Source organism: Aphelocoma coerulescens, chromosome 2, assembly GCF_041296385.1.
Source record: "Aphelocoma coerulescens isolate FSJ_1873_10779 chromosome 2, UR_Acoe_1.0, whole genome shotgun sequence".
Lineage (NCBI taxonomy): Eukaryota > Metazoa > Chordata > Aves > Passeriformes > Corvidae > Aphelocoma > Aphelocoma coerulescens.
This window is the reverse complement of record NC_091015.1, coordinates 58,604,102-58,622,672: the sequence shown is the minus strand read 5'-3', so window position 1 is coordinate 58,622,672 and position 18,571 is coordinate 58,604,102. Positions and strand designations below refer to the sequence as shown.

The 18,571-nt window shown below is 36.6% G+C and overlaps 1 protein-coding gene across 3 annotated transcripts in view; it reads left to right on the top strand.

Annotated features, from left to right (window-relative positions):
- Positions 1-18,571, top strand: part of FBXL2 (F-box and leucine rich repeat protein 2) — a 50,725-nt gene that overhangs the window by 20,293 nt on the left and 11,861 nt on the right. For 2 of the 3 annotated variants that reach the window (XM_069007723.1, XM_069007722.1), the window contains exons 3-10: positions 6,866-6,920; positions 8,402-8,476; positions 11,338-11,432; positions 13,610-13,678; positions 13,765-13,860; positions 14,161-14,287; positions 14,483-14,557; positions 17,676-17,806. In XM_069007723.1, the coding sequence (XP_068863824.1) occupies positions 6,866-6,920; positions 8,402-8,476; positions 11,338-11,432; positions 13,610-13,678; positions 13,765-13,860; positions 14,161-14,287; positions 14,483-14,557; positions 17,676-17,806 (723 nt within the window). Of the gene's footprint in view, positions 1-6,865; positions 6,921-8,401; positions 8,477-11,337; positions 11,433-13,609; positions 13,679-13,745; positions 13,861-14,160; positions 14,288-14,482; positions 14,558-17,675; positions 17,807-18,571 lie in introns of those variants that run through there. The other variant, XM_069007724.1, reaches the window with a different exon arrangement.

The following is an 18,571-nucleotide window of genomic DNA, read 5'->3' as shown; positions in this document are numbered from 1 at the left end:
TGAAGAACAGAGGCAGAAAATTGCACACTAGTGCTCTTGTATGCTGTGTTAATGAGGGAGAGGAGATTTGGGAGTGGAAGAGGGGTTTTTTATGTCAAGGTACTAAGTAAGATTTGTGAATTTTGAAAAGGCATATTTTCTGTAATGTTTCTGCTTGAACAATTGGGGCTTCCTTATAAATGGAGTGCTTCAGCTTGGTTCAAGTTACAGGTATTATCTCTCAGTAAGAACATGCTTGTGACAAAGGATTAGTCACACTGGAACAAACAATAGTAAATAAGCATTTGAAGCAGGAGTAACAGCTAAAGGGGATACAGCAGTGACTTACACAATCCGTGGAATTGTACTTTGCCATTTATTTTGTTTCATTTTGTTTTTCTTTTATTTGCTACTAAACCTCTTTTTGGAATCTCATATTTAATGAAGACTTAATTCAATTTAGAGCTTTATTTACCTTGAAACTGGAGTTTATTTAAACTCAGTCTCTTAATTTGTTCATTATCAGAACTAAATGTTCAGAAGTATTAGTGATATAGTGAAGACTGCTTTTTATATGGAGATATGGGAGGCAGAGGGGGAAATACTCTTCCTCATTTCCATGTGAAAAGTGCCATCGAAGAACAAAAGGCAGTCAAAAAATACTCTTTACTTTCTAAAAAGAAAAAAAAAAATTGGTGCTGGACAGTTTAAATAGAAAGCCATACATAAAAATACCTAGACTTTTCTGGTCTGTAATTCATGAAGTATTTACAGAGAGGTAAGCATTATCTCTGTGTTCATGATGCAGACACAGGCATCAGGAAGAGAAGTCTTTTCTTCAAAATCATCCTCCAGGCTAGTAGCAGAGCTGCAGGTTGGATCAAGTCTACTGAATTTGACTCCAGCAACTAAGCAAAGCACATAACATCTATGGCAGTAATGATCTTGGTTTATGGAATATCCCTAGGCTGCATGTCACCAGTGCATCATGTTATTTGTCCACATCTCTACCCAGCCACTAATGTGCAGGGTGGTGGATTTTTGGCTGTTTGGTACCCACATTGTAATCCCTTCACTCATGGGGAAAAATAGACTGTAGGATAGTTGGAATGGCCAGAAGGTTGGATTAGGACTGTGGGCTGCAAATTAAACCACTGTGAACTAATCATTAGGCTAACTGCTTTTATCTAGTAAGATCTGTTATAGTTGCCAAATTTGTACTTCATAAAATCACTTCATAAAAGTAAAATCTACACTAAAAAATTATAGACTAACTGAGGCTGGAAAATTAAATGTAACTGGCCCTGCTTGAATTTATTATTGGGCATTTTGTTTCAGATACTGTGAGTATCCAGAAAGGTTGCTGTTGACTTATACATGGTCATACTGTACAAATAAGTAAAACTTATTTTTAAAGAATGAGTAATATGATCCACTTGTCTTGCAAGTAACATATAGACCATAAAAAGTTAGATGCTGCCCTCAGTAAAATGAATCCAGCAAAGCTGATTATTAGTAGAAAAAGCTGATTTCTGCTTCAAATGAAAATAGATGTGAGACATCCTTTAGTCAGCCTGGTATTTTGCAACTGCCAATAGTTATGCCAGTGTTTTGTCGCAGTAAGTACCTTGGTGAAAGAAAAGGAGTTTGGCTCATAAAGAAGTGGTTTTTGATGCCACATTTGTTACTGAAAGACTTGCTATGGAGATCAGCCGAGAAAGACCTGAGTTGTTCACAAGTGGAAGCTGCAGGGTTAAATTACTGGAAACTTTTGGAGTTTCTAGTTTAAGTGCTTCATGTTACAAAATAGCTCATCTGCAGTGAAAAGGGATTTGTTTTAATAATTGACCTGGAAGGTCAACCATTAGGTGAGTCAATGGACTTTGTCTCTCTGTGATACTTTTCCATGTGTGTAGGCTTTACTCTTCCATATTGCATGTGAAGGACTTTAATGCAAACGGATTTGCTATGCAAGGAATTGTAGAAATCAATAAGAAATCTGTAGTCTAAAATGGGGAAGACATAATAGATTTGTTGTGTGCGTGTTTTGTAACAACTGGATAGTGTGGTAGAGTTGAAAGGATCTTCTAAGCAGGTTATCTAGTTGATGTGCTGTCTTCAGTGAGGCCTTTCTCATCCTTATTTGGTTTCAATGTTGATAAAGTTTGAAAATGAAAAACAGAAGTTCTGAAGTGGAATTCCACTTGCAAGTCAGTTATACACAAAACCATATCTTAGGTTTTTGTTTAAGGTTTTTAGAAATTACCAGGTGTTTCTGTCATACCAAATTTTGGGGGTAGGGCCAGAATTTCTAGGAAGTCAAGTATCTGTGTGTGGTGCTCACTGCATGCATCTTGTTATCCACTTTTTATCAATCCTTATAGCATTGTATCAAAATATTTAAAATTAGTAATTGCCAGGCCATTACTTCAAAAGCTTATTCTTCAGGTAGTCAACTTTGGAAGGGCCTTACAAAAGCAAGAGGGAAGCAGTTTGACTCTTGCACAATTTGATTTCTCTGTCTGTAGGAGGTACACTGTACAGTGCTGGGGTTTTGAGAAATAGCTGCTTCTTTCTGTGGCTCCTTGGGGAAGGAAACAATGTTAGGAGTCAGCTGTCTCTGTGTTTGGAAAGACATTGGACAGTCTGTTTAAGCACAAGGGAATAATGAAGCACATGTGGAAATACATGGGAAGGTGATGGAGATAGTAGATCACCAGTTCTTGTTGGCAGAACCATATAAATTGCAGTGAAAATGCGTCAAAAAGGTGACCTAGAAGATCTGTGGCTCTCTTATGCTGAGTGTTTGTGAGCCTTGGGTATAAAGAAAATTCCAGACTAGAAGAATATGAATCCTAAGTGCAACACTTTTAAGCAGGCAAGAGAGAGATGACCAGAAATCTAGCCTCCTATTCAGTATGCAGTGGAAAAATTCACCATAGATTTGTTTGATTAGAAATTGAGAGAGAGAAATATGACAATTTTGGTTTTCTGGAAAATAAGTCATTCGACAATATCGTTCTTTGAAATTAAAAATCTGGTTGGCTTTGCAAACCAAAATTACATGTTTCTACTTACACATTTGACTTCTAATGTGTGTTTTAATTTTAAAAGCGAACAGTGTGTGTGTGCAGTTTATCAGTGCATGTTAAGGGGATTAACTTATAGGTGACACAGAGGAACTGTAATGGTTAATCCTTATGAAGACATGGCACTCCTAAGGAATTTCATGAATAGCGTGATAAATAGTGTGTGTACAAACAAGATTAATTTTACAGATTAATTTTACATGGATAAATATGCAGGAGTAAGGAATGCTACAGAAAGAGCTGTGGCCTGGGCTGTGTACTTGCAGAGCAGGGTGTGATGGTGAAATGGGTGAGATACTGTAAGATTCTTGTCTGATGCTGTGTCTAAAAGTCTACTACAATGGCCTGAAATGGCATTGAAAATGGGGCTAGGGAAATCATACTTCATGTCTGTGTACAGCTTTGTTGATAATAATAAATTTTTTAATGCTGCACTTGCTTCTGATGTCTACATTTGAAGAAACATGCTGAAAAAATAATGGGCAGAGAAAAGGAGATTTACAGAACTAAAGTAAAACGACTGTTAAAATAGGAATTAAAGATGACATGATAAGTGGCTTTTAAACTCGGTGAGGAGAAAGTATGAACTGCTAAAGCACTCTTTAATTTGGTGAAGAAAAGTAGAAAACGGCGTAGAGCTGGAAGTCAGACATTCACCTTGGAAATAAGGGAAACATTTTGACAGAGTGATTAACCAGTGGAACAAACTACCAGAGAAGGTGATGATTTTCCATGTCTTAAAGACTTTCAAATAAAGAATAGATTCTTTTCTATAAGTTAGGCTTTAGCCAAATGCAAGTTTGCCATGAGGGAGTTGAGGAACTCTGAGCTTGTACAACTGTTTGTGCCTTTGGCATGACACTCACGTGTGCTGTTAATGTTGAAAGGTCTCCAAGGCCAAACTCATGAGCCACGTGTCCAGAGTGGTGTGTGCCTAGGGATGAAAAGGCTTGAAGGGCTCCAAGTGTTGGTGAGTGTATTTTCCTTCTTGAGCTCAATACAGGCTTACTATGGAGAATTGAATAGTCTGGGATACTTGAAACCAGAATAGATGATGCTAAACATTACTGTGAATTTATTAACTCAATTTCCATTTCCTTGTATTAATACATGCCAAAGACTGAAGTGGAAATGAATCCTGCTGCTGGCTGCATTAGCTTCCACCTCTGTAGCTGTGGTCATAGAGGACAGAAGTGCTATACAACCAGCAGCTGCCCTGCTTGGTAGTTTTTTCCACTTTTTAAAATTGCAAGTGCCTGCTGCTGATGGTCCTTCATCCAAGTGCCAGACAATGTCAGTGTCTGACACTGACAGATGATTGACAATGTCAGTGTTTCCATCTCAGTTTGTTGGTTGCATTTAAAGTCTTTAAACAGTCTGAAGTCTTTTAAAGACTTTAAATGACTTTAAACCTGAGAGTCTTGTGCCTCTTGGCTAGTTTTCCTGACTGGTAAGGATTTGTGAGTAATTCTGTGGGACTGCAAGGAGACAAGCGAGTGTGTGCTAGTGGTACCTGTGCAAGACTGTACTATAGGGGGTAAATAAATAGAAAAGCGTGGAAAAAAAGTGGTTTTGAGCGTGTGTGCAAGATGCCTCATTGGAATTATAAAATTATTTACTGGCATCTCTTGCCTACTGTACTGTTTAAATGAAAGGTAATAATTGAGCTTTTGCTTGCTGATAATGCATCTTAATATTGTTACCTGTTTTGATGGGGACAGCTTGGGCTGCCTTGCAGGAAAGTTTCTTCTCTAGAACAAAAAAAAAAAAACAACCCTAAAAGCATCACAAATGTTTACACTTATTAAAATATTTCTTCTCTTAACATAGAATAACCACTTTCGGTCTTTGACTTTTTGAAAAGTCGCTTCTTACAGAATGAAGCAAAAATAAATACATCTGCTCTCCATTTGGTTTTAATTTACCTTTTTTTTTCACAGAAATCATGCATCAGCGTTAATCTCTTAACATCAATAAACAATGAAACATGAAGACAGACTGCCAGACAACTCAGAGTGGTGGGGGTGTATAAAATACCCTTTCTTCAACATCTTACCATTTCTTCTGTTGTTTCTTAGCTCAGTAGAACTGGATACCTCACTTCTAAAACATGTCACGTTCTTAGTTAGGCAAGAGTATTGTGTCACAAGTTCTTTCTTTGTTACAAATGACATGGAAATCTGTCTTTTGTGCTTCTGTAAATCTGAGATAACCCTCAGGTTCCACTCGCACAGTGGTTCTATGAGGAAGCTTCTGCAAGCCAAGAAGCGTTTGCAGCTCTCTCTTGTGTAGTCTCCACACTGTCACCTGCTGACATTTCCCTTATGGCAGGGAGAAAGGTGATTTCAGAAGAGGGTTCCTGGTGGGTCACTGATGTTTATGCTGCTCTTAAAAGAGAGAGAACACTTTTCAGTGTTTATCTGAACACTCCAGAGATTTTCTGAGCACATTAACTGTGTACTTTGTGCCTTAAATGCCGCTAAGTTTCCTAAAGTGGACAGGCCTCAGAAAGGATGTTCAAATGTCAGAATAGATGCTATCAAAATAAATGTTTTATAAACTATTTCATAGCTTCTGAAAACATCTGTCCTTCTGTTTGCTTGGCTATTAGTTTTTTTGAGAAAATTTATTACTGTATGGTAGAAAAGAGAAAGAAAGAATTTCCAGGTGTCGAATGAAAAACTGGAAGTGATCATAGTAAATGTCCAAAAGGTTGTTATGTTTAAGAAGTACTTTCATTACATATTTTTGCTTTTACCACAGCTAAAAATCACAGTGCTTAAGATGTAGGCATCCATTTTGAGCTCTAGCTTCAGATTTTCATTTGAAAAACAGTAACCAGAATGCTATGTGATTAAATTCAGCATCTCTTACCAGTTGTTTCCTCCTTAATGTTAACATCTCACTATAATATGAAATTGTTCTTATTACTGTTCATTGTTTTAATGACTGAAAAAGTTCCTTGGCAAGCAGGTAGCAGTTTATCAGTGAATTACATGAACATCTCTCATGTATTTCATAGCTTTCATTCTTTGTAATAGAAAATTATTTTTGAATAAGGTCTATATTTTATGCTTAAGCTAATGATTTCTTTTTCACTGAGAACATCCTTTGAACCAATTTCATTGATGTTTAGAAATGGTATTTAGCAAAATTCATTTTGACAGTGAAAAATTTCTTTCTGTAAACTATTAAGAGTTGACAACCCTGAGAAATTGGTTCCATGATCAGAATAGTAAATCTGAATTTTCAGCTGTAGTTGTTTCTTGTAGAGTAAATTTTAAAGAAAGGTACTGTGTTAGACTTGGTAGTCACTGTGAAACCCTTTCAGAACTTTGGGTCATTGTCTCTTGTATTAATACATAAATTCTTGACCTTGGATTTATCTATGTGCGGTTATCTATTTCTTCCTCTTCACTAACCTCTGAAATCTTCATCTGTATTGTGTAAGTTATTTCTTTAATTGTAGCACAATTAAAGGAATATAAGCTAGTTTCTCTGAATTAAGAAGAAAAAAATTATTTGTTATAGTAGGGAGAGGGAACAGAAAATAGATTTTCAGAAGCAGCACCTGCTGGGTTCTCATATGTTGGTGTTGACTGTCTTTAGATGACAGCTTTGATATTATTCTGTAAGTCTCAATTACCAAAAATAATTTGGTAAAACACTCATATAGCATTTAACTTGCTTCTTGTGTAACTGATGTCTTTCCATAGAATTACAGAACTGTGGAGTCATGTATTAGTCCAAATTTATAATTAAACATTTTAATTGTAGTTGTTTTCCTTTCTTTCTAGAATATTTTCTTTCTTGGACATAGTTACTTTGTGTCGCTGTGCACAAGTTTCCAAGGTATGTATTTCTGTTGGGGTTTTTGTGTTGTTCCTTGGGGTGCTGTTCTCTTAATTACATGCAAATAATGGGATTCATTGCAATCTGCTTCCTGAAAAAAAAAAAAAAAAAAGTTGTTTTCTGAGTCTCTTAGTTTATTAAAGCAAATTAACAGTGGTCCCAGTTTTGCATTTAGATGTGAACTTAGTTGCTGTGTACAGGACTTCTGTCTAAAGGCTATGGAAATGATACCCAGTTGTGTATGCTCTGTATCTGGAGAAAGGATTAAGCCCAGTTTGGCATGATGGCATTTGCGTTTTATAAAGCTTGTGGCTGTATAGCATTATTTTTCAGGCGTATTTGCTGCTTAAAATTCCGTGTAGTTTGGTTAATGTGCACCATGTGTCTAAGAAGTACATCCGTCATTTCCTTGCCAAGTACAAAAGGTGTTAAGTAGATAGACTACTAGTAGAGGAAAAAGGCACACACAAGATATTAGAGAAGGCATGCTAAGTAAGTTTTTATGTTTAGCTTGTCTTCATTTTTTTTTCTTGAAATACAATGAATAATATTCTGTTTCTACATCAGCTGTGTACAATGAACTATATTATTATACAACATGAATGGACTTTATTTCATATTTTTCTTCCTTTCTTACAGCTGGGTTCGGTTTGGGGTTTAATTGGTTTTTTGTTTCTTCATTTTAATGTATAATTAAGTATATATTTTTTTTGTTCCTATACCTGTATTACCCTGTCCTGCAACTTCAGTAAGTCTTGTGAGTCAGGTAACATCAGGTTTCATCTAAAACCCACAAAACTGCATAAGAAAACCAAAGTGATTGAATAAATTGTATCTTTCTCTGAGAGCTACTGGTCAGTTGGATGCAGTATTCTTTTTTTCCTGATTTTCTGCATATATTTGTGTTTCTCTGGCTTTTTTATTTTGCTTTCCTTTGAACAACTATTGCTTCAACAGTGAAGGACAAGCTCTCAAACACGTACATGTAACTTAGCACGTGTAAAGGAAAGGCCTGGTCCTAATGTGGAAAGTCAGCAGTTTTCTGAATGGTTTCTGTTTTCTCAGAATAGTAACTAGTAAGGTTGAGGAACTGTGGTTTTATTGAAAGGAATCTCATCTGCAGCTACTTTTTTCCATATAGATCTAGCAAAAGTAACTCATTAGACAATTTTACAAAAGCTTTTTAAGAATGAAGGATTCAGTCTTTCTGTGTATGTACTTCACATTTAATACCTTGCTTTCCAGTATGTTTTGTAGCCACAAGTTAGCCTTTGAAGTATCATCCATCTAGGAGATTTGAGATTAATTTCTGCAATTTCTATGTTTTTAGCTAGTTGGTACTGTATGACTACTAATACCTGCAAATTTTTTTTTTTTTATGCTACCTGAAATTGTCTAGTTTGTACTATTTGCATTACTGAGAGGAAAATGAAGGGAGCAAGCAGTGGAGGTAATAAATAAACTGTATTTGTTTTCTGTAGGCATGGAATGTTTTAGCACTGGATGGAAGCAATTGGCAAAGAATAGACCTCTTTAACTTTCAAACGGATATAGAGGTTAGTGTCCTTTTCATTTTCAGGGTATTTTTCATTCCTATGGAGATGTTTAAGAGCATTTTGAGTGCCCCACAGACTCTGCTTGTGTTCACGTTTTAAAGACTAAGTTCAAGAAAATAATACTGTGAAGGAGCAAATGAAAAAGAATCTGTATTTGCCTTCTTGGTTTTTTTTCTTTTTTCTGGATGAGTGTTTCAGTTTTGGTTGCGAGCTGTGTATCAGATAATTTTTATTTATCATCTACATATATAGAGCTCTAGAAATTCAAACCTGCTCATCTCCAGAACAGAAAGGTATAAACGATCCCTCTGCATGGAGTGAGATTCTTGGAATCACTTTTACAATCTAGAGGATAGTTTTGTTCCTGATCCCAAATCTCTCTGTGAGGGGGCCATCTAGTGCTGGAAGCTCACTGGGAACTTGGCTATAAGATTTGAAGATTAAAGCACTAAAGTGCTGAACAACTTTTCTTACTACAGACTTGCCTAGATTTGATTTGGTGTGTTTCTGATTACCATTTTATGACCATTTGTTTTATAAGGTTTGAACCTTGTGTGAAATACAGGTACATGTGAAGTAAAGTCCTTTCCAGTACATAATGAAAGGTTTTAGGGCAGACTTGTCTTCTGTAAGAAAAGCATGTCTCCATTAATGCTATTGTAGATGTGCATAACAAAATCAATAAGACATCTGAAAATGAAGAGAAAAATCAGTGGGGAACAACAGTTACTTGATTCAATCTGACCTGGTTTATTATTTGTTGTTTGATACAAATTAAATTTCGACTACAATAATAGATTTCTTTCTGTATTTTATGTTTTAGCTTCTTAGTTGCATGAATAAAATCCAGATGTGTTTAATTTGCTGTATTTTGCTAACCATGGTACAAACTGTTCCTAAAGCTTTACGGTAACATAGAGCGTAAATTTTTTTTACCGCTCTTTTAAAACTTTATTGCCAACTCCTGTGCTCTTCTCATCTTAAACAAGAGGATCTTGCAGAGGTAGGAGAAAGATTTTTGGCATCTGTCAAAGAAGTCTTACAGCTTTAGCGTCATATTTTCAGTTGCTTTTAAAAAGCTTGTGTTCTTCATTTGCTAAGAAATGAAGAAAAACTCCACAGGTCTTCTGTTGATAGGCCTTTTCTGTGTCTGCAGTCATTTTGGTATTTAGAAACACAGTATTGTATTTTCAAGTTTTCAATATTTTTGTCATATATTTTACCTAGTGGTATTGCCCTCTGAGATGCTATATTTGTAGCATGGGATTCAGGAGGAGGGAAATTAAGTTATGATCTTCTTTTGCTATAAAAAGCTATTGTGGTTTGGAGCAATTCAGTTACTTCAGTGTATTATATTTAAGTACCTTTGTAATATAAACCCCTTAAATTTACTCATAAGAGTGTGTTCAACCAGACATTATTACACAAATGAGCTCTAAAACAAACTACAGTTTCACATTTGGTGTCCAAGAACTCTGTTTAGCTGTTTCAGTAGCATATTTTTTTGTCTATGGATTTAGGACAGGTAAAAGCTGCTAATTGTATTTGACAACTTGGTGCTCAGTTGGACTTTCTGGAGGTTTTTCAGTCAGTACTTGATCTGAGAATATCAAATAATGCAAAATCAGGTTTTGTGAAATTTTCTGTATTTGAGACCTCATATGGTAGAGAATAAAGTGGGGGGAGGGGGAAACCCTATGAAAAGTGTTTCTTTTCTATCAATGATGTGTGATCTTGAATTTAAATGTACCTTAGGATTTCTTGGTCTGTGGAACCAATTGTAAGCTGGGGTAGGTTGAAAAACTAGCTTTGGAGTGACAAATTATTCAAACAGCTAACTGCATTTGAATGCACTAAAGTTGTCTTCTTGAGAGGTTTTACATGATGAAAGAAATAAATGGGTTTGGGAAAACTTCTCATTATTTGTTTGCATTTTCTTTGAATAATTTTTTAGGGTTTGTTTTTTTCTGCAATGTAAATTGAATTTGCATTGTATCTTGTTCATGAAAAAATTTATCCTTACAGTAAAAGTATTTGTCTTTTGCTGAGCAATAATTCTGATTAATTGAAATGCTTTAAAAAATATATGATTTTCAGTTTGTTTGTTTTGGTGTAAATTCCTCTGAGCGATAATATAAGCGATGTTACTTACGGACCAAGAAACAGCCTCTGATAAGAAAATATTTTCCCATAGTGTTGGCCAGGACATTAGTATTAGAGAAGGACAATAAAATATAACAATATGACAACAAAAAATCCACTGACCTGTAATTTTATAGGTATTTTTAGATTCAAAAAATAAAGGGAGAGAAAAAAATGCACAGTGCTGTTAGGTATTAGTCCTGTTGTTGCTTCTCCCACCAAGATGTTTGGCACCTTTTGATTGCAGCCATCCCTATGGCAGGAGCTGTAAAACAGGGACTTACTGGAGTCTGTTGTGACGTACTGGCCTAAGCAGGTTTCTGTGGGCAATTTAAACTTGCATGCTGTAGGTGGGACTGGGACCCTTGAGGAGTGGCCAAGCCTCCCATTCTACCTCTGGGGCAGTTCCTTACACATCTGACAAAACTTGAAGATCATTTTAGTAGTCTTAGTAGGCAGGGTCTGCTGTGACAAAAAGTTGAGCTGTGTGTGAGTGAATGAAGAAAGAGAGAATTAAAGATTTAATTGAATAGCACTTAAATGTGAGGGGACATTCTCAACATGTAACTGTTCTTTCTTAAAGTAGCAGAAGAAATTCAAAGAGTTGTAGTTCTGATGGGGTATAGCGGGGGCTGGTCTTAACTCCTGGGATTTTTAATTTGGTTAGAATATTATGTCAGAATAAAGCTCAGCTAAATCTTCCTTTTATTTGGTTTAAGGGTCGTGTTGTGGAAAATATATCGAAAAGGTGTGGTGGGTTCCTGCGACAGCTTAGTCTGAGAGGATGTCTTGGTGTTGGAGACTCCTCTTTAAAGTAAGTAAAATCCTTGACAGAGGCGTCACTTATTTCCTAATGTCCGTACCAAATGCAGTTAGAGTACTGTTATATTTGCTTGTATTCCTGAGTGATGACCAAAATGGGATACTTAGGTAAGTACTAAATACCTTAATAATGGCCAAATGAGTCATTGGCTTGAGATCAAAAGATAGCTTCTCTTATTTTCTAGGAATGAACTAAGAAATGAAAGCTGTGCTTTTCAGGAACATGTCTTTCTTCCATTAGGATTATGTTGATATTGCTCCATTTTCAAGTGGTTAAAATGTTTTCAGTCTATGATCTGGCATCCTACAATAGTAAGAGTTTCAAGATTAGGGGTTGTTTTATAGTTTGTCATCTAGTTTGGACAAGAGGTGACCCTAGCAGTAGGAGAAAGGATAAAGACTGATACAACTGAGTGCCTACAAATTCAGGAAAGACCTGGGATTCTCGTCTTGATCTAAATAAGAACAGGCAGGCAACAAGAACATCTTGGGAGACTCTAGAGAGAGCAATGATGCTTCTTTTACACAGTATATGAACTGAACTGTGCAGTTAGTTCCTGGAAGAATGTTTGAATCTATATAAGCTTTTTCCAGTGCAAACTGTTTAGCCAGGTTCCTCTGGATGTTTCTGAGTGTTAAAACCCAAAGATCCTTCCTCCAGCTGAAGGGTCCTTAAACCGTAAGTGCTTTAGGGCACACAGAACATTTGGAGGAGGGCTTGGGGTCTGGCTTTTTGCAGTTATGCTTTCTCCCTCTGTCCCCAGAGCCTGGGCTGGATGATGTTCAGTCTGATGTAGTGTGGCCATTCTCAGGTTGCACATATAAGCACAAAGATTTTGTTAAGCAGTGGGCATTAAGCTAGTGTCCTGTGACCTGTAGCTTTTTCTAGAATTTATAACTAAGTCAATTCATTAACTTTTGTCTCTAGAGTAAATTCATGCAGTGCTAATTTTCAGATACTTGTTCTGAAAGTGATTTTTCCTGTAGGGCTATTTGTCTTGAGTTGTTTCCAGATCCATTAGTCTTGTGGGTGATACTAATTTCTCTATTTATCCTTCTTCTACATCAACTTTTGTGTAAAATAGCCAATTACTGATGTAGGTATTGGCCATGTAAGCACTGAATGTTTGTGGCAGGTCTGTCAGGATATGCCCCACACTTTAATCTCAGAGGCAGTTTGCTGTTCCTCCAGAGTGAAACATCTTCCCAAGTGATTTGACAAGTGTCTTGATTGTAAATCTCCCTCCAGTACATGAATTTTGGAATAGCTGTTTCGAGAATTCCCGTGGAAACTCTCGCCAGTATAACTGCTTGCTGGGGTTTTTTCCATTGTTTTCAATCCATGCTGGAGAGCCAGAAGTTGTTACCAGCTGAGTGTGTAGTCGGATCAGTTAACCAGGGCAAGCCTCCAGACAAAACTGTTTTTGTGTGTTTCCTTCCCCCCTGCCAGTAAAATCCATGCAGTTGAAGGAAACATGGGCATAAAAACAGTGTTCTGAAATGCAACGCAGCTGTAAATATTACTTTGCAGAGATGAAAAGAAAGTTTATGTATTTCTTCAGGGTAATTAGTATAATGATACATACAGGCTCTCAGCAGTATAATAGCTCCAATCATCCTTAAAGTTCAGTAGTGCACACTGATGCTTTTTAATTTCTAAAATAATAAAGAAGCAATTTGCAGCCTACAGGGCTGGCCATTGGTAGTCCAATAGGCTTAGGTCACACTTGGGTATTGTACCAGGTGTGTCCCTTTCCATTTGCTGTGGGAGCAAGCTCCTTATTAAGACCTGCAAAGGCGTCAGTAATGAGATGTGCAAAAGCTCTCCCCAGAAGCCTAATGTTTATCTGATGTGACACTTGAAGCTCTCTGTTTATGCCCTTTGAAGTTTTAGTTTTTATGGTATTTGAAGCAAGTTCTGGCTTATATATGGCAGAAATAACCGGCTTTCCCAAGTGGTAACACTTGCCTACGACCAAAAACTTGTAGTAGGAAAAGGAAAAAGCAACCACTGAGACAGATGTATTTGAGGCATACTTTGCAATTGCTCTGTGGCTTGGAGATCAGGCCTTTCGACCAAGGTGAGAGGAGGTACGGGTCAGAGCGCACTCTAGTGACTGCATGGCACTTGGGACATTCTATCAATTCAGCTTTTCGTTGCTGTTTCAGGACCTTTGCACAGAACTGCAGAAACATCGAACACTTAAATCTGAATGGGTGCACAAAAATCACTGACAGGTAAGTCAAAGGGGTTTTTTGATTGATGGGGAAATTTGGAAAAAGAAGTAGCTGAAGGTATTTTTAGTGTGTCTGCTGTTTTGCAGCACGTGTTACAGTCTTAGCAGATTCTGTTCCAAGCTGAAACATCTGGATCTGACATCTTGCGTAGCCATCACGAACAGTTCTTTAAAAGGCTTAAGGTAAGAAGATTCTGTGTTCTGTGTTAAAGAAAAGTGTTTAAAAAGCTGTTCAGCATTTAATAAAGTTAAAAAATTGGTGCTGAACCTTGTGAATCAGCACTGGCTGTATTCTGTATCTAGGACTTCTTGGGTGTAGACTATGGTGTTTGTGTGTGGTCTTTTCTCATTACTTTTCTGTGGAGGCCTGGCACAGTCTACTGGCTATCATTAATTTCTAACAGTGTGTTTAATTTGGGTTTCCCACTGTTATGACTATTTGAAGGCTGGATTTAACTTTATGTATTTTTTTAATTCTCCCAGTGAGGGTTGCAGAAATCTGGAACATTTGAATCTTTCCTGGTGTGATCAGATTACGAAGGATGGTATTGAAGCACTGGTGAAAGGGTGTAGTGGACTAAAAGCTCTATTTCTTAGAGGTTGCACACAGGTACATAATTGCTTGGGTGATCCTTTAGGAATAAAATTTTATTTTGGGTTTTTGAAATCTCCATGAATTAAAAAATACCATTTTTGTTATAGTATTTTGTTCAATATTGCAAGATGTGTACATTCTTTGGGCTGCTTTTCTGTGCTTTTAATTTCTTGTTTCTTTTCCTATGTCCAATTTAATTACTGAATACAGTTAGAAGATGAAGCATTGAAACACATTCAAAATCACTGTCATGAGCTTGTAATCCTGAATTTGCAATCGTGTACAGTAAGTATTTGAAGCTTCCAAAGGTACATTCTCTAAGAATCAGAAATCATTTTTGAATGCTAATGAATTGATCTGCTGCACACTTTCTTAAGTCAGATAGTACATTTCTGCAGTTTACAGGATTTTGTGTGGAATATGGCTTTAAATGAGCTGGCTGTTCCTCGAGCTGCTTTTTGACTTGAAGTGTTGGGTTATTTTTTTCCCCCTCATTACATCTTTTAACTGTGGTAAGCTCTAGAGTAAGAACTAACTGTATTCATTCAAATTCCATGAACTGCATAGCATTTTGGTCTGTTCATAATTCTAACGTTTCTAATTGAGCAGAAGTCATGTTCTGGGCCACATAATTGGGAGTAAAATGTAATGGCATTGTAACTGAAGATGATTCAGAACCATCTAAGTAGCAGAAGGCCATGCCTTTCCAATATTAATGGAAGAACACATTCATTAGTAATGAAACGACTGGGAATCATTCATGTACTTTTAATTCTGCTTAGAGAACACCAATTATCTTTGCTCCAGTTTATATTTGCTTTTTTGTTGTTTCTGATGTGACTTTTCAGGAATGGGAAAGGCCTTGTTTTAGGTTTTAAATACCTAAGTCATTCTTTCCCTGCAAATAAGCCTTAGAAGATACTGAAATAAATTAGAATTTCAGTGTTTCAGTCATGCAGATTTGATGAATGAAATTATATTTTTGTTTGTTTGTTTTTGAAAAGTTTTCTAGTTTTATTGCTAGAAGGTGTCATAAAAACCTGCAAAACTTTCAGATCTGTTTTACAGATTATTCCAGAATGAATGTGGCATAGGAACATTTTTTGTTGATATTGAACCTAACAGATTTCTTTAAAGTGTTGGATATTTTTTGAGTGTTAAGGATTATTAAAAGTTACATTAAAATTGCAGAAAATAAGAACAATACAAATACAAAGCTTGAGGTTCCATGATCCAGATGTTTAGTGAAAGAGAATTTTTCAGTCTGAATGTAGGTGCCAACTGAAGCTGGGCACTTAAAGATAACAGCAGGGAAAGGAAGTTCCGTCTTTTGATCAGAACTACACTTAAATAAATAAAGTCAGTACATAATTTCCTGCCCTTTTACTCTTTTTTTTGCTGTCCTCCTTCTCCCAAGTTCTTTTTCTGTTGTGTTTTTCCCGAGACTAATGGCATATATCAAGGCCAGCCTTTTCTGACTAATTTTATGGAAGGCTCTCAAGATGTCTGATGGTAATTAGTTCCTATCTCTCCCGCTTAACAGTGGCATTGGCATAGAAGTGCACCAGCTTTCCCTTGGCAAGGATATCTGTTGTTTTGTAGTACAAACAAAAAAAACCTCCTGAGGGAAAGTAGTTTTCTTTTGAGTTTTTTGAGCTGCTTATCTGTGTGTCCTACCTAAATACATGTGCTTTAAAGCTTTGTTTAACTAGAGGTGTGTTCTGCTTGCTGTGGCTTGGAAGCACACTTCCAGAAGCATCCAGGCTCCTTATGATCAAAGGGATTTTTACACAGCAGGTGTCCTTGTGCTTTATATGGCCCTCACTGTAATTCTAGTGACTGTGTTTTATGGGCCGTGTAAGATGCCAGGCCAGCTCCAGCAGCTATGGAGTGAACTTGTATTAGCTCTGGAAACCACACATCTGAAAGGTACCATCTTTAGAGAAAGATTTTAGAAACTTGGGACTTGCAGGCATTTTTCAAACACTTTTCTTTCCTGACAGGGATATGGGCATTGAAATCACAGGCAATTTCAGAGTGGGAAATTTTCATATATAACTTGAGGGCTTTTTACAGCAGCATAAAATTTACATAGTCCTTACCTTCAAAGCAGTCCCTTTTCCCAGTAATAACGTCATGAATATTTCTCAAAGGAAATGAAATAGTTCCAGAAAGTAACATGGTTTTGGAGAGTCAAATCCAGAAGTACCTGACTGATTTGGACAAAACTCCAAAACTTATCTTCTTACCTGTAGATTATGCATATCCTTCTGGATCCTCAAAAAGAAAATGAGACTTCTAGTTTTCTGCCTGTAATAAGTTGACTGAACTAGTTGCAAATCTAAACTTCTGATATTAAAATGTGCTGGGCTGGGGGGGGGGGGGAGCATAAGGTAATCTCCCTTTGTGCTGAACTAGTACTATCCCTCATCCTGTTTTCATCTAGGAAAGGTTATGTTTGTGGTAATAGCATCAGAAATAGGCTACAGTTGTATGAGCGTACTCACATGAGGGGCTTATACAAGGATTGTGTATTTTCTATTAAAAATACAGTGTCAGTCTTTGCTACTATTGCAAGAGTAATATTAAGCCAGGAAGTAAAACAACTTGTTCCAGACAGCAGAAAAATTAAATTCATAATGTTAGGAGGAGGAGGAGAGAGCTTTTTCCAGAATAGAAGACTTGTAAACAAAATCATATTTGCGCACACACAGTAATCCAGTTCTTCTTGCTATTTTGTGTGCAGCTGCAATGGGCCTATTTCTTATAGTTCCTGTTTCAGAGAGAAAATTTGTTTATTCATATTCCAAATTTAAAGTTACTCCTCATGGAATATCTACTACAAAACAATTTTGAGAAATGAAAAGTCCTCTTTCATCTCAAGACAGCTGTATAGGTAGGGCAAACCTGGCTTTTACACTTACCTTCTGTAAAGAATGGATTATGAGTAATTTTTTCCCTGTAACTCTTGCTTCAAAAATTATCAGAAGGTGAAGGATTTTGCCCTTGGGTCCTACTGGTCCAGTGCAAATTTGGTAGTTAGCTCTCCTGCTGTGGAGCTTTAAAATCTCTTTTGCACTGTTCTCCAAAAAAAAAGTGAAAAATTATAGAACAAAAGCAAAGTGAAAGAAGAAGACAACAACAAACAACACTCACTCTGTGCTTCAGACTGCCTTAGAGTAGGACTTAAGGTCTACAGAAAAATTCGTAATTAAATAGGAATTGTAAGTGTTGATTATCTTCAGTGTTATCATTGTATGTGGTTTGAGAACTGTATTTCTTGAAAATCTGGGGTGCCTTGGTTATACAGTGTGACAGTGGCAGTTCAGTAGCACTGTCTTGAGTTTTGTTCTTGGCTGATTACTTGATAAGGAAGTAACTTCCACCTTCTTCTGTGTTGCAGCAAATTTCAGATGAAGGCATTGTGAAAATCTGTAGAGGATGTCATAGACTGCAGTCACTCTGTGTTTCAGGCTGTAGCAACCTGACAGATGCTTCTCTCACAGCCCTTGGTCTAAACTGTCCAAGGCTGAAGTGAGTATGTCATGAGTGTGTTGTATGTCGTGTTCTTACTGGCCTGATCTGAGAAATTCACTTCTGAAGATGAGCTGCATTTGCAATCAAAACATTAAGTTAGAAGTACATAAACTCGTGGGCTGGTCCTCTGTGGCTGTCATATTAATGTAGTTCACTGTATATCGGAAAAACAAGAGTTAATATATGACAAAACACGCTGAACTCAGCATTTTAATTCTCTGTTTCTAGCTAAATACTTGAGGTACTAATTACAAGCGAGAAAAATAGATATATATATATATAAAACCCATTCTTTTCTTTAAAGGTAAAAGTATCTGTGGTTGTGTTGTGTCTTGTGATGTTTGTACTCTGATGTAGTTTTATGCAGGCATCTGTCTTACAAAAAAAATGGCTACATCATATCTGATTATTATATTTAAAGATATTTTTATTATAAGAGTGCTTTTAATATGCTCTGCAGTACTGCCTGGTGTTCTTAAACTCTGGTATAAAGTGTGCTCATGTCTTTGCAAGCACTGGGGACTAATATTTATGAGAGATGTTTTGAACAATAGGGGCTTAGCAGTTAAAAATAATATAAATTTCCACATCGGTGTGATTTGTACAAACATGTATGTTATGGTGGGCTTTAAAACCAAAGCTCAGTTATGCAGCAGCTCCCTGATAGTGGAGACATATTGTACACACATATAATACTTCTTCTAATTTTAATGTAAAGTAAATAAAAAGATAAGATTTTTGGATGAAAAATTGCCATTTATG